Here is a 24,530-nt window from a genome sequence, read left to right on the forward strand (position 1 = left end):
TACTTCCAATGCTTGCAACAGTATTGGGGTATGAATCTTACATGTTTGATACCAAACATGCCCAGGTTCGGAGTTACCATTATGTAGCTGGACGTAGGTAGTGACGTATGTCCAGTACACAAGTAAAATGGCGTCCCTGCAGTCGCAAAGTCCAGGAAAATGAATCTAGAGTTTGTGGGGCACCTCTGCTAGTGCAGGGGTGCCTTGTCGTGAGTGCGGGGGTCTATATCAGTCACAGACCCTCATGAAGACTGTTTATGGTTTCTTAGTTCGACCACGAAGTGGGAGAGTGCGTTTATTGCTAAAGAATGAATCCAAAGGCGTTGAAAGAAAGAGAGGTAAGCTCTTCTTAGCGAAGGCGAAAAAAGGACACACAAGTCACCGAAGGTCCAAGACAAGACTCGTCATCCCATAAGTCGTCGATGTCACACAAGAAGCGGCGCCGACACGATTCTCAATGTTGTTCTTCTAGAGATCAGTCTCGATCTCGGTCTCCCTCTAGACGACATCATGCGGCGTGGCGTGGTAGGTCTGTCCTACTGTTACTCCCCAGCCTCAAAGTCCTCAGGCTTCTCTTGCGCCATCACACATCGAGGGGGTCAGTCCCCGGCGAGTCCTCAATCTCATTTTTCACCTTGGTTGGTTCAAGAGACTGTGGCACAGGTTCCGGATCTGACCCAAACGCCGCATGAAGAACAAAGGCTCCCTGCCTTCCCGACTCCGAGAGCGGATCCAGCGGCTTTTCTGAATGCCATTTTCAGTATTTTTAATAAGGCTATAGCCCCTGCTGGTGGACCGGCGTTCTCCTTAGGCTCTCCGGCTCCATACAAGTCGGCTCCGTTTGTGCCTTTCTTTCAGGCTCAGGGTGCCGGTTGGGCACCGATGACGTTGCCTCATATGCCGACGGTGCCGATGGAGTCAACTCCGGCGCCGATGTGTCTCAGTCGGGACAGAGTGCATCGCCTTCTTCTCCTTTACTACATCCATCTGTCTTGAAGCCGGCCTCATCGACGTCCGCAAACTCTGTCGAGGTTGGAGGCCAGGCTGAGGTCGAGGAGGAGAGGGTTGAGACTCTTAAAAGAGCAAGAATATCAGAGACAATTATTGGAGGAAGGAGAGATTTCTGAGCCTTTGGGAGATTTTCAGGTTCTGGGATCAGCTTGTGGGCTGGATACCTACCCTGAGTGGGATCTTTCATCCCCTTGTGAATTTACAGAAGAGGCGGCTTCATATCATTCTGTCATAAAGAAGGCTGCAGATTTTTTGGAGCTTCCATTGCCATCTTTTGAAGTTAAAACAAACATTTTGACTGAGGTGTTACATACTTCCTTCACTTTAGCTGAGCCCTGCTCCCTTTCAATAATGCTCTTACGGAGCCTATTTTGGAGGTCTGGAGAAAGCTTGTTACATCGCCAGCTGTGTCCAGAACTGTAGCAAGGCTGTACAGGGTTGCCCCCGGGGATCCAGGATTTTTATCCCAGCATCCTGCTCCACTGAGCTTTGTGGTCCAGGCTTATTCGGCTCGTTCTGCGCCTGATTCCTTTCCAGCTACTCCTTCGGACATGGAGTCCAAGAGGATGGAGCAAGCAGCGAAAAACATTTTCTAATCTTGCAGTATGGCCCTAAAATCGGTCAATGTTACCTGTGTGGTGGGTAGATATGTGCATGCCCTGATGGACACGGCTAGAGCTGTGGTGCCTAACTTACCAAAGGATATGCAGGGCCAGTTCGATGAGCTCCTGTTGGACACCTAAGCCGCGGCCAAACAGATCATCCAGTCTGGTCTGAATACAGCAGACTCAGTGGTCAGGGCAATGGGTACTTCAGTGGCCACCAGGAGACATGCGTAGCTCAGGGCTTCTGGGTTTTCGACTGATGTCCAGACAACTTTATTGGACCTCCCCTTTGACGGTGAAAAGTTGTTTGGGGCCAAAGCTGACTGTGCTTTAGAGCGCTTCAAAGATAGTAGGGCCACAATGAGATCTTTGGGACTACAGGCTTCTACATCTACTCCCTTCAGATCCTTTCGAAGGTTTAGGGGGTTTGGCCAGGTAGCTGCTTATCGTCGGAGACCTCAGTCCACAACTCAACAGCCTGCCAACCCTCCATATAGATCTTTTAGAGGGTGGGGGAGGGTTAAGACATGAGAAGCCACCCCGCAGCACCCTGCCTCATCCTCTTCCTCTGGGGAGCACAACAAGGAAAGCAGCCCTAGTATTCCATCCATTTTAAGTCATGCTTCTCCCGTAGGGGGCAGGATATTTTATTTTCTCCACAAGTGGGAGTTAGCCATATCGGACTCTTGGGTGCTAAGTATTGTGGGGAAAGATTATGCCCTTCCCTTTCGGGAGATTACCCTTCCCATCCCTCCCTGTCCTTCGTTTTGTTCAGAAGTTCATCTCCTGTTGCTGCAGCAGGTGCAGTGGAGTTGGTTCCAGAGCATGAAAGGGGTCGGGGATGCTATTCAAGATATTTCCTGATTTCCACGAAGGATGGTCGATTGAGGCCTATCCTGGCTCTGAGGATTTTGAATTGGTTCCTCAAACAGGAGAAATTCAAAATGCTGACTCTAGTGCAGGTGCTTCTGGTGTTGAGCAAGGAGGATTGGATGGTGTCTGTCAACTTGCAGGATGCTTACTTTCATATTCCCATTCTCAAGTCACACAGGAAGTATCTCCAGTTTGTGGTGGGATCGCAGCACTACCAGTTTGCGGTCCTTCCTTTTGGTCTTACTTCCGCACCTTGAGTCCTCACAAAGGTGATGGCGGTGGTCACAGCAAATCTCAGAAGGAAGGGAGTATCTGTATTCCCTTACCTGTACGATTGGCTGATAAAAGCCAAGTTCCCAGAGCTTCTGCTGCATCACCTGCAATTCAAAACTCAGTTGTTGTTCAACCTGGGCTTTACGGTGAACGTGCCTCTCAGCGCCTCCTGTTCATAGGGACAGTACTGGATACAACATTGAATCGGGCCTATCCTCCGCCTCAGCGGATTCAGGACATTCAGGTGTTGAGTCCAATGTTTCAGAATGGAGCAGTTGTTCCAGTCCTCACGGTCCTACGTCTGCTCAGTCTGTTCGCTTCTTGCATTCTGTTGGTCACTCATGCACGTTGGCACCTTTTTCTCCTCACCAGCACACACAATCTGCAATGGCAGTGTGCATGAGCTTAGTGGGTACCTTAGGATGGCACAATACATGCTGCAGCCCTTAGGGACCCTCCCTGGTCACAGAGGGGGTCATTCTGACCCTGGCGGCCGGTGACCGCCAGGGTCACCGACCACGGGAGCACCGCCAACAGGCTGGCGGTGCTCCCGAGGGCATTCTGACCGCGGCGGTTCAGCCGCGGTCAGAAAGGGTAAACTGGCGGTCTCCCGCCGGTTTACCGCTGCCCCATTGAATCCTCCATGGCGGCGGAGCGCGCTCCGCCGCCATGGGGATTCAGACACCCCCTACCGCCATCCTGTTCATGGCGGGAAACCCGCCATGAACAGGATGGTGGTAGGGGGTGCCGCGGGGCCCCCATAAGAGGGCCCCGCAAAGTATTTCAGTGTCTGCTTTGCAGACACTGAAATACGCGACGGGTGCAACTGAACCCGTCGCACCCCTGCAACTACGCCGGCTCAATTCTGAGCCGGCGTCCTCGTTGCAGGGGCATTTCTGCTGGGCCGGCGGGCGCTCTTTCGGAGAGCGCCCGCCGGCCCAGCGGAAATGTTTAAATGGCCGCCGCGGTCTTTTGACCGCGGTGCGGTCATTTCACGGCGGTACCTTGGCGGACGGCCTCCGCCGTCCGCCAAGGTTAAAATCACCCCCAGAGTCATTGGTACTACTGGTACCTTTTACAAGGGACTTACCTGTGTGCCAGGGGTGTGCTAATTGTGGGAACAATGGTATAGTTTATGGAAAGAACACTGGTGCTGGGGCCTGGTTAGCAGAATACCAGCACACTCTCAGTCAAGTCTGCATCAATATCAGGCAAAAAGGTAGGGGGGTAACCATGCCAAAAGGGGCACTTTCCTACAGAGATCAACACTTAAGAAATGTACAAAAGATGAGCAGGGCACAGGGCTGCCTCTCGGGCAGGCCACCGACTGGGCAAGGGTGAGGGCCACTTGCTGGTCGTTGCTGCACCGGAGGTCAGTTTCTCACTGGCTTGGGGGCTGCGGGTGCAGTGCTTCTTCCACGTATTGGATATCTTCGTCCCGGGTAGTCGAAGGTCAGGGGGGTCCTTGGGATTCCCTCTGCAGGCATCGTCGTGCGGGTGCAGGAAAGTCAACCCAGGGTGGACACGTCGTTGGAGTTGCCTGAGGGCCTCCCTGGGTAGTTGGTTTATCTGGACACGGTTTGGGGGCGCTGGGTGCAGAGTGTTGGGAACTCACACTTCTGAAGTGAGTTGGGTGTCCCTTTAAAGATGGTTTCTTCTTTCTTGGTTAGAGAGGTCCGCTGTCCACTGGAGTTCTTGATCCTTCTTTGGTGCAGGGTAGTCCTCTGAATAGTCAGAGATCTCTGGGCCCCGCAGGATGCGTCACTGTGGTGCAGTTTCTCTGAAGTAGGAGACAGGCCGGTAGGGATGGGGCCAAAGCAGTTGTCATCATCCTTCGTCTCTGCAGTGTTTTTCAGGTCAGTAGTCCTTCTTTCTAGGTCGTCAGGAATCTAAAATCCTGTGTTCAGGGTTGCCCCTAAATACTGAATTAAGGGGTGTGTTAGGGTCACAGAGCAGTAGCCAATGGCTACTGTCCTTGACGGGTGGCTACACCCTTCAGGGGAGCACATCCCTATCCCTATTGGGCTAAATCCTCCAAAACAAGATGGAGGATTTTCCACTTAGACAATGAAGTCTCTCTTGGGAAAGGTTAATCTCATCCTCTTTCGTTAGCAGGGGGGTTGTGTAGGAAAATGCCTCTGTTGGCATGGTTACCTCCTAACTTTTTGCCTTGTACCCATTTGTGGACTGTGAAGAGGCTTAGGTCCACCCTCCTGAGCAGGTTTTTGGGGCCCTTGAGAAGACGTTTTAGTTTTGTCCTTGGATATCTCACCACCCTTCCCCTGAGGAGGCTTTGTGACCCCTTTCTTTTGGTCACCCCTGTGGAAGTCTTGCTCACCCTTGTCTTGACCCAGTGGTCTGCCTTCTTTTCCAATTCTTGGGGAGAAATTGGACCTAGGTCTACCAGATGCTGATGCAATTTGCCACTGAAGCAGTTACTTAACAGATGTATTTCATAAATAAATTATACAGCCCATCATAGTCATGCACTCCACTGCCAGTTATCTAACTATCTGGTGTTTTGACTGATAAGTCAACAAAATCAACCCAGGACTGGATCGGGGTTTTGTTAGCCCCCCTGAACGTAATTCTATACTCCTCAGTTGAGAATCCAAAGCCCTCAATCAGGGTAGCCTTTGAGGCCATAGGATTCTGCATCCTTGCCAGAGAGTGTGAGGATTCTATCCCTACTTTTTCCAGTGAACATTTCCCACAGGAGAGCTCCCCAGTGAGATCTGCTTACTTTTCTGGTTGCACAAGCCCTCTCAAAAGCGTGAACCATTTGGTGATGTCATCACCTTTTTCATATTTGGAAACAATCCCTTTAGGGATTTTTAGGATGTCAGAATTCTCTCTGATCCTATTTATATTGCTGCCACCATGTATGGGAGCTAAGCCCATTTCTTGTTTCTCCCTTTCTATAGCTAGAAGCTGTTTCACCAAATCTAATCTTTTGGCCATCCTTGCTAAAAAGGTGTCCTCCTCATTGAAGCTGTCCTCAATGTTCCCAGAGGGACTGGAGACTCCTGTGGAAGAACCAGAATCTCTGAGTCTGATTTGTGGAGACATGGGGTCTTGGAACCCTGGTCTCCCTAGTTAAGGTAGGAGGGGGGAGTTCTACTTCCTGATCCCCAACTTCTTCCCCATGTGAGAGGAAGTCTTCCACCTCAGTAGGGTGGACGCTAGGGTACTCTGCCAAGAGCTCCTGGAGCTTGACCTTTGTAAGGTTGGACCCAGTTTTAATTTTTCTTAACTTAGAGAGGGACCTTAGCTCTGTCACCCCTAGATGCAGGTAAGGGGTGAGGTTGAGTTCCATCACCATATCCTTTGAGTTACTCATTATGTCTCTAAAAGTTGGGATTACTTTTTAAGAAACAAAAAACTACTTCTAGTACCTAAATCCTAACTTTTACAAAACTTTTACACGTAAAAAAGCGACACTAACAGGGACTCACAGAAGGCCTTAGCAGGACTTGCACAGAGCCCAGGGGTTCCCCCAGAGGCTTGACAGAGGCAATACTAGATAATACTAATGCTCTATTTGTGGTAGTGTGGTTGAGCAGTTAGGCTTATCAGAGGGTAGTGTTAAGCATTTGTTGTACACACACAAGCAATAAGTGAAAACACACACTCAGTGACTTAACTCCAGGCCAACAGGTTTTTATATAGAAAAACATTATTTTCTTAATTTATTTTTAGAACCACAAGATTCATTTAGCAGGTAAGAACATTAAATGAAAGGTACTTTGCATAATAATAGTAGAGACGTTGAATAGATTCAATATTGTCATTAAAATGGCAAAAAGCTATTTTAAAAGTGGACACTATGCAATTTTCAGTAATTCATGGGGGAGGTAAGTACAGTACAGTTTCAAAGGTAAGTACCACACTTACGGGTTCCATCTCCTGGGTTTTGGTAGTCCACCGTTGGGGGTTCAAGGCAACCCCAAACACCCAGCACCAGCAAAACAGGGCCGGTCAGGTGCAGAGGTCAAACGGGAGCCAAAATAACCTGGGCCCCTATGGAGATAGGGGGTACTCCGGTTCCAGTCTGCTAGCAGGTAAGTGCCCGTGTTCTCGGAGGGCAGACCAGGGGGGTTTGGAGGAGTACTGGAGGGGCCCCAAGTAGGCACAAAAACCACACCCTCAGCGGCACAGAGGCGGCTGGGTGCAGTGTGCCAACAGGGCGTCGGGTTCTCAAAAGAACACTATGGAGGACCCGGGGGTCACTTAGGTGCTGCAGGCAGGGCACAGGGGGGCCTCTCGGGCAAGCCACCGACTGGGCAAGGGTGAGAGCCTCCTGCTGGTCGTTGCTGCACCGGTGGTGGTTTCTCACGGGCCTGGGGCTGCGGGTGCAGTGCTTCTTCCAGGCGTCGGATATCTTTGTCCTTTGCAGTCGTGGTCAGGGGGTCCTTGAGGGTGGCTACACCCTCCTTGTGCTCCCACCCATTTGGGAGGGGAGCATATCCCTATCCCTATTGGGCTAAATCCTCCAAAACAAGATGGAGGATTTTCCAAGGAGGGGGTGTTTTCAGCACTGGTCACCTTAGGGGTGGACCTGGCTGAGGGGTGACTCCTCCTTGTTTTTCTCATCATCTCCCCTGACTTGCTGCCAAAAGTGGGGGCTGTGTCGGGGGGCAAGGCACATCTCCACTAGTTGGAGTGCCCTGGGGCGCTGTAACACCAGGTTTGAGCCTTTGAGGCTCACCGCCAGGTGTTACAGTTCCTGCAGGGAGAGGTGTAAAGCACCTCCACCCAGGACAGGATTTGTTCCTGGTCACAGAGTGCACAAAGGCACTCACCCCATGTGGCCAGAAACTTGCTTGGAAGTGTCAGGCTGGCAGAGACCTGTCAGCCTAGCACTAGCAGTTGGTCTTGGCATGAAGGGGGCATTTCTAAGATGCCCTCTGTGTGCATTTTTCAATAAATCCCACACTGTCATCAGTGTGGGTTTATTGCGCTGCGACATTTGATACCAAACTTCTCAGTATTCAGTGTAGCCATTATGGAACAGTGGAGTTTGTTTTTGACAAACTCCTAGACCATATACTCTGTATGGGTACCCTGCACTTACAATGCCTAAGAATTGACTTAGACACTGTAGGGACATAGTGCTCATGCAGCTATGCCCTCACCTGTGGTATAGTGCATCCTGCCTTGGGGCTGTAAGGCCTGCTAGAGGGGTGACTTACCCATGCCACAGGCAGTGGGTTGTGGGCGTGGCACTCTGAGAGTAGTGCCATGTCGACTTAGTCATTTTCTCCCCACCAGCACACACAAGCTGTGAGGCAGTGTGCATGTGCTGAGTGAGGGGTCCCCAGGGTGGCATAGTACATGCTGCAGCCCTTAGAGACCTTCCCTGGTCACAGGGCCCTTTGTACCAGGGGTACCTTTTGCAAGGGACTTACCTGTGTGCCAGGGCTATGCAATTGTGGAAACGAAGGTACAGTTTTAGGGAAAGAACACTGGTGCTGGGGCCTGGTTAGCAGGGTCCCAGCACACTTCCAGTCAAAGCTGGCATCAACAAAAGGTGAAACGTTAGGGGGTAACCATGCCAACAGTGGCATTTTCCTACAATATGTGTGTTACTTCACTGGATATCTTAATGTTATATGCTCCGAACTGTGTACCTGGAGTTGCTCATGTGAACCATGTTAAATCTTTAATTTTGAAAATAATACATTAAATTAAAAAAGAGGGTTGACATCAAGTGGCAATCTGTTGATGTAGAGGAACATGGAATCATCCTAATCCAATCATACTTCCACAGCATGGCTCTGGACAAATAAAGCATCATCTCCTGTGGTCATATTGGATTCTCCTCCGAACGCCGATCAGTCTTCTTCGCATCCTTTATCACTGTATCAATTACTACCTCCATCATCTCTTTCATATCTTTCATGGCCTCCTCCTCAACACCCATCCATTCTGGTGGATCTGCTGCCACCTCTGTCAGAGGTACCTTCAGAGACTCAACTTCCCACAAGACCAACCTTTTTGCTAAGGAGATCCAGGTCTCCACCACTTCAACCCAAACCTCATTACAGATCACAGCCATGGTCAAGATTGTGCCATAGTTCACGTTATTTAAGGCATACGTCTTCCAAGAATTCTTCTAGACATTGTTCTAAAACAAGCATAGTATCAACATGGTCATCTGAGGCAAGCAGGTGTTCACTCATCTTATCTGACACTCCTCTTGCAAGAATCTTCCTGATTGTTGACCTCAATACAATGTAGGAGGTTCTCATCCAAGGAGCTAATGAGCTCAATTTTCCTCTGCAAGCATCAACACTAGTGACTTTGACGAGTTTCTAAACTCCTCACAAAAGATCCTCCTCAAAGCTTTTACTCTCACTGGTCCCATGTCTTTCGAGCCAACCATGAAGTTATTTTGACACTAGCCTTCACTAAAGCAGGGCCTTCCATCCAGAAGGGGACCCTCTTCTTGATTTAGTAGTGATGTCAGTGATGGACCAATATCACACCAGACAATGAGATCCAAACACTTGATTCAAAGGTGAGAAGGATGTGTGGCACATCTGCAACAATTATGTACACTGCAAGTGCCACTTCTTTCCTGGGTTGATATGACAGGTAATTGTGGCTCTCTCTTTAACAATCTGCCCATCATTTATTAAGATATTGCAGGGAAGATAAAAATAAATACTAAATGAAGGAATTATTTTATAATAATCAAGTCATGAGTACAGCCGCAGACTCATGCTTGCCGACTGCACATGGTTATCATCTGGGTCTATGCCATTGTTCTTGGCTGAAATTAACAGGTCTTTAACCAGAGGCCCAACAATGTATTTTCAACATACACTTTTCAAGCACGATACTTTTTGGTAGTCAAACGGCTGATGGAATGGCCTGCATGAAATCAGAGATGGATACCTTACAAGCTGTAGGTCTGAGGAAAAAATGAAATAGCAGAAAAACACACATGTTCAGAACTTAGTCGTCATATTCTCCCACAGACTGTTCAGACCCTTCAGTGGCATCAAGACCAACAATAAATGCCTCGTCAACAGCAGAGATACCAGCCCAAAGGTAAAGGGGATCACCAATCAGCTCGTCAGCTGCAGAACTAGGAAAGCCTCCTGCAAGCATGAAACAATGATTTCCCACTTCCTCTCTTCCATTACCCACTCCAGCAGGTGGAAGCATTTCTAATTTCCTGTAAGAATGGAGGACCATACAAATGGCATATGGGTACCAAATACTGTTCAGAATGGCTTCTGTCTCTTATTCAACTAGCCTCCTCTACTGATACCAGCAAACAGGCATCCATGCAACATCTAGGGATGTTTCAGCAAGAAGTAAATATTCTGCCTTCAAATACAGGCTTTAGATACAGTCCCCTCTCTCCAAAAAAGACGGAGGATTTATTTTTGCCACTTTTGGGTGAAAAAGAAAGGGTCAAAGAATGAATCCAGACCCATTCTGGGCCTTCAAATGGTGAACAAATAGTTACAGAAATTGAAATTCAGGATGCTAGCATCACATCAAATCTACCCACATCTACATTAGGAAGATTGACTATGCTCCATAGATCTTCAAGATGCATACTTTCAAACGTCTATAGCCAAGAAGCATCGTAAGTTCTTAAGAGTTGTGCTCAGCAACATCCATTATCAATTTTAAGGTCCTTTCCATCGGCCCACATCTTTACAAAGTGCATAGCTGTTGTTGCTGCACATCTCAGGAAACTGAAAATCTTTATTCATATCTAGACTCCTGGCTGCATGTCAGTCACTTACTATATATGCAGCCCAGTCCCTTCCATGGCAGTCTCAGCTGAAACACCTTCTGTGCAAAAGGAATTTCCATCAGTGTGTTCCATCTCAGATTATGGTTGCTGAAGCCTCCCTATCAGATTGGAGACCCCATGTGGATCACTTGTAGATTCAGGAAGGTCGGTCTGTGAAAGAAACATCACATCAGTCTGCTGGAATTAAGAGCGATACACCTAGTTCTGAAAGCTTTCTTTCCCTCTTTCAGGATAAGCTCCCCTTTTGTTCAGATGAGCAATACAGCAAGAATGTACTATCTGAACATGCAGAAATAGGCAATGTCCAGAGTCTTTTCATTGGCGTCCCATACCATCAGGAATTGGTTAATACCTAGGAATCTGTGGATCACTACAGTCTATCTCTCCGGGGTCCAGATTACGTAAGCTGCCTTGTTGAGCAGGACAGTTCAAGAAAACCACAAGTAGGTCCTCAACAAATCCATTCTTCACAGTATCGTCTGCAATAGTGGTTTCCCTCAATTAAACCTCTTTTCAGCTGTAGAGAACAAAAAATGTCCAGTATTGTCTCAAGGTTTTACCACCAAGGGAGATAAGATAATGTCCTATGGCTTAACTGGCAAAGCAAATGTTCTATATGACCTTTCACCGATTTTTTTATTTTTTTTTCCCCCCTATTTCTGGCGGTCCTCATCACACTAACCTTTTCCAGTGCTATATTGATTCTAGTTGCCTCAGAGGGGCACCACCAGCGGTGGATTGTGAACTTCCATCCTGTTAGAAAAAACACACAGCCGGCTTCCATTCAGACCAGACCTTCTGCACAAATTGAGAGGCCAACTTCTACACGCCAAATGCAGTCCTTGAATTTGGCGTTGAGGCTCCTATTCAGTGCTTATGATTTCAATGGGGATCCCCTGAAGGAGAACTAGGATTACAGGTAAGAAGCCCTTCTTTCCCTCCTTTTTAATGTGCCATGTGCAAAGGTTGTATATTTTAGGAACAAAAACATCCAACGGTATTTAAAAAGAGCTAAATAGTTTGAATTCTAATCTTAATTACAATTGATAGTGAAATGAGAACACCTATTCTGAACAGTTTATGCTTGGCTGCTACTCACCAGTTATTATGAGTGTTATAAAATATGTCTTATTATGCTACGCACAAGTAAGGCTTGCCTTATTTATACACTGCATATGCAAAAACAATTAGATAGATAGGTACTTAGCTGCATAGATGTACCCAAAAACAAAGCATTAAACACATACATGGATACAGAGGTATGTCACTGCTTGTAATTTGTTTTATTTTATTTATTTACGCAATTAGAATTGGAAAGAGCAATTAGTAATAGTAACTGATAGACCATGCTAAACGCTATTCCATAATCTTTTAATGTTGATTTTTTTCAGATAACGAAAGCTTTAAACAGATAGCCATGTGTGTTTTGTACCACATTAGTATGGATGACCGTTTTAAGTCGATGTTCGCTTATACAGACTGTATACCACAGGTAAGGCTTTCTATATGTTTGACTTTCTAACAGAGTAAGGAAATCCAAATTTTGATTACTATCCAAATTGATTAATTTTTTACTTCTTGTTTGTGAAGCTGATCATTTTATTTGATGTAATGTGCCTCAAATGTCTCTTTGTGGCAGCCTCAGATTGCTTATTTTATTATAATGGTGAACACTAAACCGTCATACCTTTGGGCAATGTATGTAAGATCAAGTTGGGAGTGTCAGTACAAAATGAGATGTAGGGGCATGATTTAGAGTTAGCATGTGGGTTACTCAGTCACAAACGTGACGGATATCACGTCCGACCTATAAAACGTGCATTATAGTTCATTAAATTGTAATAAGGCCGCTAGGTTATATGCCACATTTCGAATGAGTACCCCATTGGCCAAACCCTTAATCAGGCCCATTCCCTTCTTGGCTTCTGAGCTAAATATTGACAATGCCTGATTTAGATATATGCAGACAATGGCAAATGGTGATGGATAGCTCATCTGCTGAAATCTAAATCCCATAGGATATAATGGGATTTATATTTCAGCAGACGGGATATCTGACACTGTTGTGACGGAGTAACTTGTCTGACAATAGCTAAACAAGGCCCTATGTCATTGTTTACAAGAAGTTCTTTAGTGGTGTGGTTATTGGGAACAGCAGTTTGTTGTAGGTGTAGATAACAGTGTGTGCTGTATTGTAAAGTTGGAGTCCTTTATTCTGACATTACTCGTTGTTTCAACCGCCATGGTGTGAACAGTGCCTACGAGGACCTGCTCACATACCCCAGGGTTTCTTAATGATCCTGCCAGCTGGGCTAGAAGCCGAGGAGCTGGGATGATCAGACCTCTCCTGGGGAGTGTGTGGGTCCCTGCGAGGGTCCTGGGATTTGAATATCTGCCTGGGAGCTCTGCTATTCGTCCATAGCATATGACGTGACCGGCCACAACCACAGCAGGGAGAGCAGTGTGATAGAGGCAGCCTGCTAGGGGCTCCACTAGAGCTGCGCCTTTAGCACACTAATATGTATTGGGTGGAGACCCACATCCCCACTGCCTGCTGCAGAGAGTGGGACGACTCCAGAGGAGGAGCAGAAAGGATAAGTGCACGGCCTATGGCTGGATTGTACGATCTAACCCCCCTATGCCTGGATGACGGCTCGCTCCAGCCTACGGGAGCCAGTGCTCTGCTTCACACTAGCCGCCTGTATGGCCTACATACTACAGAGGGACCATAGCTGCAGTACCACACCGTACTGTTTCTAGGGGTGAAGCTGGGGACTGCACTATGCCTTGGGAGCTGGACAGGTGTGGGCCCCACGCTCAACCCTGCTGCACATCAGTTACTCCCACAGCTGAGCTCTTGTCACTGCTTTGCGAAACAGTTCGTTCCCCCACACTCCAGCATGGGGATCCCGAATAGCACAGGCCCCACTGAGAGGATTCCCAAGGGCCACTTTTCCTTCTATGGGTCGCTGTTGGAGGGCTGTATTTAGCTGAGGCTGGGTAGCACAGTGAACCTGCCTGTGGAGCCTGGGGGCATAGTTTGACTGGCTGTGCCTCTACTTCAATACTCCTGAATCCCTGTTGTCACCTATCCTCCCTGCTTGTATTATCTTTATCCACTTGTCTTCCTCCCATTGACTGTCCTCCTGGACTTATGGGGCGCACACATAAAACAAAGAAGGACTCACCAATTGCCCCCTCAGCTAAGCAGACCGATGCACACCCACTGGTGCCTTCGACAGGTGTGGCCATATGCCTCGCACCTGGGGATAAGCTAGACGATATCTTGGCTGCAATTGGCTCCACACGGGAGGCACTGGAGGCTAAGATTGACTCTGTGGTGGTGGATCATGGCATGCTGCTGGACGACCACAGGAAAAGGGCTGACTGTGTGCGCACACTAGAGGCTGCTGTAGAAGATCTGACTCCTGTCACAAAGGAGCATACGTCAGCACTTAACCAATATGTCAGAACTCATCAGAGTACAGCAGAGTACTGGAGTCCAGGTTCACAAACCAGGAGGGCAGGGCCCAGTTCAACAATAGCAGGATCACTGAGCTGGCTGAAAACATTGACAGCAATTCTATGATCCTTGAAAATTAGTTAAAGTAAGTAGCTGCCCGAGAAAGCCTGCCCAAATTTTCAGTCTTGGAAAGGACCCTGTTAGACCCGGCAGCCTTAGTGTTTTTTCCCCTCCTCCCCCAAAAACTTTGGCCTTTGCCCCTCCTGTTTTTCTGAATTAGTTTTTGTTGGTCTTAGACTTACTGCTGATAATCAGTGCGAAAGTGTTTTTGCTCACTCCCGAAAGCAGTTTCTGTGCCACCCACTTAAGTAGCCCTTTGTAACATGTCTCAGGACTGCAATAGGAGCCAGGCAGCAGTTTTAAACTGCCAATTTGATTTGGCAAAGTAACTCCTTTGCCAGGCCTAAAAGTCCCTTTCTGGTGGCATGTGTTGCTGTAGATACATTTGCTCTGCATACTCCTGCCATCTAGTTTTGGGTCCGTTGTTGTGCAAGTTGTTTTTCTTTGAAGAAGTTTTTAGAGTCACAAGGTCGAGTGACTACTCCTCTCAGTGATATTGCTCATGGGCATCGACTCCATTGTTAAATTGTTTTCTCTCTGCTGTCGAGTTCGGACTTGTGTGCCTCCGCTCTGTGTTTTGAACTCCGTTCAGTACGATTCTTCGGTTTCCTTACTGTCCTTGATGGTATCGTTTTCAAATGTGATTTTCCACTTCTGCACTTCTCTCAAATTTTGTTGGTTTGGGCTCCTTCGACTGACCGCCCCTCAGGATGCATCTCTTTAGGGCCTACCTTCCGGCGTGTCATCGGCTCCATCAAGAATGCGTTTCTGATGGAACGATCACCCTTCAGATTTTGCCCGCGTTGCTACACTAAACATCTGCACGCCAGTCTACACCTCATGTGCAACCTCTGCCTTTCACCTGACCATAAAGAGATTGACTGCGAAGCCTACAAATCGTTCCGTTCCAAGAAGACCCTTCAGGACTCAATGGCTCGAAATGTCGCAAAAGGCCTCTGGCGACACGCCTGATCTCTTTGGTGAGGAACAACTTGCACAGGAAGAGCCAATTGCCGAAGAAGAAGAGACCTTCTCGATCGAAGATGTCTCCAGCTCCGACATATAAGTGAACCTCGAAATGCAGGAGATACCATCTGCCCACTGCGTGAGTACTGTGGCCCCTACTCCAACACCCAAGCCCTCCAAAAAATCGGAAGCTCCCCCGCTTCCACTGTATGAGGTCACCGGACCACCACCACCACCTCCTCCTGGCTAAGGTCGGATCTGAAATACTGTCTCAGCCGCCCGCCCTCTGGCCTGGGGCAAAGATAGCCTGAAAGACCAAGCTTTTGGCATCGACCTCCACCTCATTGGACTGAGACATGTTTCGGCATCGACCCAACCCTCAGCAGCCAACTTCATTGACTTCGGCACTGACGAATCCTCATCAGGTCACGCCCCAAACTGTCAACACCGAAAGCCTCAGAATCGAAAGACTCCAGGCTGTCTTTGACTCTACTTGCCCTGTCGAGCCCATCTTTGGAAAAAAAATGGACATTCGACAGAGAAAGATTCAGATTCAAATGGGGACTGGCCGCATCATCGCTACTCCTTCCATCTCTAAAGAGGAAGTTGACTTTCAAAGATGCACTGGACCGCCCCCTTTATTTATTTCGTGTTTTTTTATAGAGTGCATCATTCATCCACGGGGATATCACAGCTCTATATAACTTACTATTGTTCATCTTGGCAAGAAGTCCCACAACCTCTCTAAATGCTGCAAGAACGTTAGCCTGAAAGCAGCTACGTTTTCAGTTTCTTTCTGAAAAGAAGATGGCTATCCATTAGATGAGGATCCACTGGACTGCTGCCAGTGGCGAGAATGAGCGCACCCCTGTGCTTGTTTTCCCTATAATTGTAGACTTTGCTAGGACCAAATTGCAAGACCTCAAATTCTGTGCCGGCCCATAAAACTCTGATCTCAGGGCTGGTGTTGTACAGAGCCTTGTGAGTATGGCACAGGACCTGGCTCTTTTCCAACCTGGAAGCCAGTGTATGGCTGTTAGACAAGCAGATGCCGAGCCAAATCTATCCATATTGCAAATTAACTTGGCCGCGGCATTTTGAATTACCATAAGTCTTGAAAAGAGGTAATCTGTTGTGTCCATAAAGAGGCCATTGCCATAGTCCAGCCAACTAGTATTCAAGGCCTGGACTATGGTTTTCCGCCAAGCAACCGTAATCCAAACAATCAGTCTTCTCAGTACTTTGAGTATGCTGAATCATTTTCCACAGGTGGCCTTAATGTGTTCTATCATTAAAAGAGAAACGTCCACAATCACCCCAAGGTTTTTGACTGACTTCTTCGGGGTGTGCATAACCCCCAGCATATCAGGCCACCATGAAGTATCCCAGACTAGATAGAAAATGGCCAGCAACGTAGATTTAGTGCTATTATTGGCAAGAAAGCCAGTCTGTGAGGAGTCCGATGAATTATTACTGGTTTCCAGGATATTAGACAATTGCCTGTTCACCAGTTTTTCCAAAAATGTTTGACATGTATGGGAGAAGTGATATAGGCCGGTAGTTGGAAAGGACAGCAGCATAAATTTCAGATTTGTTGGCCAAATGTAACAGTATTGCATGCTTCTAAAACTCTGTTTAAGTAGCTCCATTCAAGGAATGTTTAAAAATGTGTATGAGGTAGAGGCAAAGATTTGGTGCTAGTCAAAAAAAGATAGTGTGGGCAGGGGCCTAGGGGGGAAATCAGACTTTACATCCGTCATCAACTTTCAGACCTGCTCTTCTGTGATCTGTTGAAAGGGCTCCCAAGTGAGTGATAGACGCGCGATGGGGACCCATCGAGAACCACGGAGAATCCTCCAGTGATTGCTAGGCTTCGAAGGAGCAATAAATGTTTTCAATTTTGTCCGTAAAATAATTCCCTAGGTCGTGCAAAATTCCTCAGTAGGGGCAATTGATAAGGATAGACAGTTTGGCTGAGCCAGCTCCTTAACTATTTGAAATAGTTATTTTCTCTTCAATCCGATTAATGAAGTATGCTTCCTTGGCTCTTTTCAAAGCTTTATGGCATTTTTTAAATGGGTCTTTAAATTTTGCATATTCAATTTATCCCTTCGGTTACCTCCACTTACGTTCATGGCTTTTACACATTCTTTTGGTTATTTTAAATTCTACTGAATACCATTGTCAAAAGAACATCTTCTGAGAGAATAGCTAACTTTCAACGGCGCACATTTATCCATGGAGCCAAGAATCACCTGATTTAGTGATTACTGTTTATTATGATGATTTATATGTATGTATGTGTACTTTTATGGCAGTATGCCGAATAAAGTTATTTTGACTGACTGAACCAATTTGCTTACTAAAAGAATCTCCATCTCCTTCTGGGGGGTATGAAATGACTGGAGTAGCATTCTTTTGTTATGACACTCCATGATATCTTGGGTTTCGGCACGGGGTTTGATGAACCACTATAGCCATTAGGAAGAGCAACTGAAAGTGTGATTAAAAAGTGGTTGGTCCAAGTTAGTGGGGTAATACTCACGATTTTTGTAGTTTTAATGTTAGAAAACCCCAGTTCCAATGTATTGCCTGCTCTGTGGGTTGAACCACTAACCTAGTGTTTCAGTTGGAGTATATTCATGTCATTTTCCAATTGCTTGCATAGCTCATGTTCGTCTTTCTTATCAAAATACAAATAACAGTCACCAACCATTATATAGTGTATGTGCTTTTGTGAAGCTAAGTAAGAGAGAAGGTTATTCGCTTAATTTGGGTCATAACCTGGAGGTCTGTATAAAACCGAACCGCCAAACAACTTTTTGTCTCTGTGTGCGAGCTTGTGAGCTGGAAGTCTAAAATCTCCCAGCCCTTTGCTATGGACTTAACTTCCATCAGACTCCTTAAAAATAATAGCGGTTCTGGGTGGTCTTCTCTATCACAGTTCACTGTCTTATAGCCAGTAGGTATGGCTACTGCAATTTCCGGTGAGATAGAAGCTTTTAGACGTGTTTCAGTAATAAATACCAAATCTGGTTTTGAGTCTGTAAGCAAATCCCAGATTTCCATGCAGTATTGTGTTACAGACCTGGCATTTAAATACAAGCAATGGAGAGTGGTCTCCGCATCCAGTGTGGACACACCCTCATATGACTCCATTAATAACCTGCCATTCCATTTGCATTTCAAACAGAAGAAGGGTCGCTCTATCGAGCATGGGAAGCCTTTCAGACACTCCCTTTTCTTGTGCTAGTGAGGTTTACTAAATTCCAAAAGCATTTCACAAGAATAAGTAATTACCTGCTTATCTGGATTGGCACCAACGGGGGCCCTGGCCCCTAGTCCGATTCGGGCACAGGCGGGCTTGCCACATCTTTTTAGCCCTTTCTCATAAGAGCTGGACTGCTAGCCTCCCTCCCAAGATGGCAGTTGGCTAAATAGCCTTCGTGTTTGTAGTGGTTCAAAAACCTACCACTAATCCAAACAGTAGCCTACCAGGAAATTCCTTTAAAACAATGCCCCCGATGTTGTTTTGGCTATTTCCTTCTAAAATACACTTCCCTCACACCTCTGTATTTAGATGACAGAAAAATGCGACAATAGCATTTTAAGAAACGTCAGGATATCGGCAGTAACACATAGCAGATGTGCTAAATAAAGTGCCTAATGCAGTAGGGTTTTAAATACAATTTTAAGAACGAGCAGCAGCAATACTAAACAGCTGTGCCGCGCCCTCGTCTTTATAGCCCCTTCTGATAAGGGCTGGACCACTAACCTATGAAGATGGCAGTCGACTGAATAGCCTTCGTGTTAAGAGTGGTTCAGAAACCTTCCACTAGTCTAAACAGTAGCCCACTATAAAATTCCTGCGAAATAAAGTGCCTAATGTGGTAAGGTTTTACACACAATTTTAAGAACGAGTGGCAGCAATACTTCCTGCTAGGAAGAAGTCTAAAGACAAGGCCACCAGCTCTGAATACCATCTTCCTCCGCCTCCATCTCCTCCTCATTCTTCTCCACCATTGTCTCCTAGATACAACCCATTTGATGTCTCTCCACAAGGGTCATCACAGTCGGGCACCGAGGCCCTGGAGGAGAGGGGCATTAGATGATCCTGACCTTTCGGACATGTACAACACTGATCCCATCACCCCAAATATTCCTGACCTATACCCTGCTCGTCCCTCCCCTCCTGAGGATACCACTTCCTTCCAGCAGGTTATTGCTAGGGCTACAGCCTTTCATAATGTAGAGCTGCACACAGAACCACTAGAATAGGACTTTCTTTTCAACCCCTCTCATTTCCACACACAGGGATAACCAGTTTTTGCCCCTGCTACCTGGCAGGGTGAGGCATGCCAAGGGCGTTTTCAAAAGCTACTTTTTGGGCAGCAGGGAGATTCTACCCTTGACAAAATGAAAAAGGACACTGGCACAGCCAAGGCAATGGAAGTGTTGCAAACTTCCATTCCCAGGGTCTCCTTTCGTCACCTAGGCTATAGGGTTACATATAAATCCACCTCCTCCATTTCCCAGCAGAAACAAAACCAGTCTGCCTACACCAAGGGTTATTATAGAGGTTCCTTCAGGGGAACAACAAGGGTGCCTCCACATGCAGAGCAACACCCATCGCAGAGCAGTGACTACCCAAACCTTCCCCCGACCATACAACACCTGTTACGGACAGACTACAGTTCTTTCAGCCAGTCTGCAATACCCTCACCACAGACAAATGAGTACTAGCCGTTATCCAACATGGCTGTTTGGAACTCATTAACACACCGCCCAACATTGCACTCAAACATTATCACAGGAACATCTAACACTTCTCAAGTAAGAGGTCCTAGCCCTTCTTCTCAAAGGGCCCATAGAACATGTTATTCTTCAACACCAAGGCTCAGGAGTATACTCCCTATACTTATTGATCCCTCTAACACCAGTCTTAGATCTCATACCTCTAAACATGTACATCCTATCGGAACACTTCTTTATGGTCACTCTACAGGATGTCATTCCACTTCTGCAACTGAGCAAATTTATGACAACACTAGACCTAAAAAACGCCTATTTCCATATACCAATGAAGCATGCTCACGCCAAATATCTAAGATTGTTATAGCAGGCACACATTATCAATTCAAAGTGCTTTCACTCGGGGTGACTACTGCACCTTGAGTATTCACAAAATGCCTGGCATTGGTCGCAGCAAGTCTGCTAAGACGAAATGTCCACATATTTCCCTACCTGGACTATTGGCTCATCAAAGCCAGCAGTGCCAACTATACACTCAGTTGACAGTGGATCTACTTCACAGACTAGGGTTTACTGTCAGCGTCCCCAAGTCTTACCTTCAGCCTCAACAAATTCAACCCTACTTGGAAGCAATCTTAAACACTCAGTAAGGATTAGCCTACCCCAATCTTGCTCAAATTCAGAACTTTCAGACAACTCTGCCATAGTTCCCCATGCAAGACTACACATGCATCCCCTGCAGCAATGTCTAGCTCACCAGTGGTCTTAGTCACATGGTCATCTGGAAGATCTAGTGTTGATAGACCGCCACACTCGCTGTTCTCTTCAATGGTGGAACACCAACAATCTGTTAAAGGGGCAGCCTTTTCTGGACCATGTTCCTCACAGCACTCTCACCACGGAAGCATCATAGACGGGTTGGGGTGCCGGCTACAAGATTTGACACACCAATGTTTTTGGGATGCTACATATCAATCTCTACACATCAATTAGCTGGAGCTTCAGGCCGTCTACTAGCACTGAATGTTTTCCTTCCTCACCTGTATCACAAGTTTGTCCTAGTGTGGATGGACAGTATGACAGCTATGTATTATCTACAAAACCAGAGGGGGACGCGGTCTTCACAACTATCATACCTATCTCAGACCATATGGAAGCGGGCTCTTTACCACAACATTCACCTGTTGGGGGGGGGGACAGACAGCGGCTTTGCAGACCTGGTCAGCAGGATGCAGCAACAAGTCCACGAGTGGGAATGCCACCCGCAAAACCTTCTCTCATACTTTCAAAAGTGGGGGTCGTCTTTGATCGACCTTTTTGCCACTGCAGAAAACACACATTGTCCAAAGTTCGCCTCCTGGGAACCAACACCCACTATCCAAGGACAACACACTATGAATGAGTTGGTCAGGGATATTTGCCTACATTTTTCCACCTCTCCCTCTCATTCCATTTCTGGTTTGGAAGCTCAGGCAAACGTCTCTCACCATGATCCTTGAGCTCCCATCCATCTGGACATGTCAGCCCTCATTTAAAACACTGCTAGATTTCTCAGTAGTTCCTCACGAGATGCTCCCCAACAGGCCGGATCTGCTCACTCTGAACCAAGGACAAATCAGACACTTAGACGCCAAAACACTCAAACTAGCTTTTTTGTTTTTGGCTCTTAGAGTTTGGCTACTTTGGCTTACCAGCAGAATGTATGGACATGGTCAAGGAAGCATGCACAACCAACAGTAGAGCCTGTTACGCAGAAAAATGGAAACATTTTGTTTGCTACTGTCAATCTAAACAAATTGATCCTATTAAAACCACGGTATAAGACACCTACTTCATATGCAGAAGGCAAATTTAGCTTACACTTCTAAACCGTGACATCTCACTGTAGTGGCTTTTCTTCTCCAGAATAGACAACATCTCTCGCTGTTGAAAATTCCAATCATCAAGGCTTTAATAGAGGGACTCAAACAAGTTATTTCACCTTGGGTTCAACCAGCACCCTCCTAGAACCTTAACATTGTTCTCACTAGACTCAAGAGTCCCCCTTTTGAGTCTCTTCACTCATGCCCACTTCCATTTCTTTTGTGGAAAGTGGCTTTCTTAGTTGCCATTACCTCACTCAGACATGTTATTGAGCACCAGGCTTTAACCTTAGAAGAATTGTTCTTCCAAATACATAGAGACAAAGTGGTTGTTCAGACTAATCCTACATTCCTACCTAAGGTAGCTTCACAATTTCACCTCAATCAGTCCATTGAGCTCCCACATTTGTTCCTGCAACCAGATTCCATTGCAGAAAGATCTCTTCATACCTTTGATTTCAAAAGAGCACTCATGTTCTACATACATAGAACTAACACTTTCAGAAACTAAACAACTCTTTGTAGCCTTTTCCCCACCTCATAAAGGCAACCCAATATCCAAAATCAGGCATAGCCAGGTGGATAGTCTAAAAACGGACCACTATGGTCTTTCTTGTAAACATTCTTATAGCTGACATTTGTAAGGCTGCTACATGGTCTACACCACACACCTTCATAAAGAACCACTGTGTGGATGCTTTAGCATGCCAACAAGCCAGTGCAGGTCAGGCAGTGCTATTTACTCTTTTTCAGATTACTGCAACTCCCACAGGCTAGCCACTGCTTCTGAACTGCTTTATATTCTATGCAGAGCATATGTGTCTACAATGATACATCCATCAGACAGATTATGTTACCCTGTAAGCATCTGTTTGTGGCATGCAGTGCTGTAGATTAACATGCACCCTCCCTCCTCCCCGGACTCCTGTGGCTGTTGTAGTTACATTATATATTTACATTTAAAATGGACATCTCTTTTCTTACACATACCTTGCACTCCTTTCTCACCCGCCTGTGGGAAAACAATCAATCTAACAATGGAGTTGATGCCATTGTGCAGTATCACCGAGAGGTGGAGTCACTCGACCTCGTGACTCGAAAGATTTCTTTGAAGAAAAACAACTTGCTCAACTCCGGACCCCACACTAGGTGGTAGGATTATGCAGAATACGTGAATCTACAGCTTTACCTGCCACAAACAGATGCTTACAGGTTTGGTAACTTAATGCTTTTAATACATATAAGTCACCCCTAATGTAGGCCCTAAACAGACAATGAGGCAGGGTGCATTCTAATTAAAAAGTTGGATCTGTACTTTTTAGATTTACATGTCTTAGTCGTGAAAAACTCACAAATTTGTTTTTAACTACTGTGTGGCCTACCTCTTCTATAGGATAACACTGGGTTACTTTATTATATTTATTAAGTGAGAATCTTTGAATGAGAGCAGTAGAAATGCCATGTTTAGTGTCTGTGGAACTGTAATTTAAATGCTCTTTAATGATAAAGTCAGATATTAAGTCACAGTTCTAAAAATGCCATTTTTAGATAGTTGACATTTTTGTGCCTTAACAATTTGATGCCTCTACCCTTCTTTTTGTGTCACATGGCTATGTGGGAGTGGGAGTCGGGCTTTGTATGTTCCTGCCAGAGATTCGCCCAATAGATAAAAGGTGTGCCTGTATCGGCCATCTCAGGCAGAATGGGGAGAGTGGAGCTGTGAGCAGCCCCACTTGCACATCAATAGACTCTGCCTCACAAACACAAAGAACTTCACACTAGCCTTTTGTGCCTGAAGTCAGGTTGAATCTAGGACAGGGAAGCACATGTCTGTGGGGAGAAGCCTCCAGACATTTCTCTCACTTCAAAGTGCACACCAGGTATAAAAAGGGTAGCCCTGGATCCACTCCACTCCAGTTCATTTCCTGTACTTGTGGAGGGACTGTGGGAGGACTGCCTGTTGATGTTGCCTTTTGTGTACTTCAGAAGTCTGCTTTTCTGCACCAAGAAGGAATGTTCTGCTGCCTGAAGTCTGCTCTGCCCTGGAAGTCTGCCCTGCTGCTTGAGCCCTGCTCTTCTCCTTGGACCCCCGACTTCCTGAGTGACTCCATGGGCTAGTTTGCTGGCCTCTTGATCAGATCCTGAGCGACATCAAAGGCTCCATTTTGAACTTGCACCCGGACCTTGCCTGAGTGAGTTCCGACCCTCCAAGCAGTGTCTGTCCAGTCCTGGACCCTTCAAAGTTGTGATAAAGGTGCCCAGATAGCCCAAATCCAAAACTTTTTCTGCCAAAAAGTGCTCTGAGAACTTAGAGGAGACTGGGACTTATCTGATGATCGATCCTCCCGAGGTGCATCGTCGTTCGGACTGACTTTGCGGAAGCTCCCGCTCCGTTCTTCACAGCAGCATATCCCATTCAGCGGCTCCTCACAGTAGTGGTATCTGGCCTTGTGGATCCCTGGTCAGCTACAGCCTGCAGCTTTGTCCCGTTGGAGATTTTTGACTTCCAAAACAGAGGCAATGTCTGAACATAGGAATCTTCATCCACTGGCTCCCCGATGACTACGCCTTCTCCTCGGACACCGCTAGTTACCCTGCCCCACTGAACTTTACCTTCTCTTCCAGCCTCCAGGGGATCCTCATCAAATAGCCATGAGCATTGAATAGTCCCACGCACATGTGGGGACCCTGGAGCACTTCTTAATATGTTTTATATATATCTATGTAATAGATACTTACGCAGTACTTCATACACACACACACTGTTAAAATGGGCAGGTAACATTGACTTTTCTTCTTGAAAAAAAACGCCCATTTATAGAATACTA

At 46.5% G+C, this 24,530-nt stretch overlaps 1 protein-coding gene across 1 annotated transcript in view; it reads left to right on the plus strand.

Moving 5' to 3' along the window:
* The window catches only part of KIFAP3 (kinesin associated protein 3), a 1,147,560-nt gene that overhangs the window by 438,324 nt on the left and 684,706 nt on the right, over positions 1-24,530 (plus strand). The window contains exon 11 of the mRNA XM_069231084.1: positions 11,931-12,031. Coding sequence (XP_069087185.1) covers positions 11,931-12,031 — 101 coding nt within the window. The remainder of the gene's footprint in view (positions 1-11,930; positions 12,032-24,530) is intronic.

Source organism: Pleurodeles waltl, chromosome 4_2 (assembly GCF_031143425.1).
Source record: "Pleurodeles waltl isolate 20211129_DDA chromosome 4_2, aPleWal1.hap1.20221129, whole genome shotgun sequence".
In the NCBI taxonomy this organism is placed as follows: Eukaryota; Metazoa; Chordata; class Amphibia; order Caudata; family Salamandridae; genus Pleurodeles; species Pleurodeles waltl.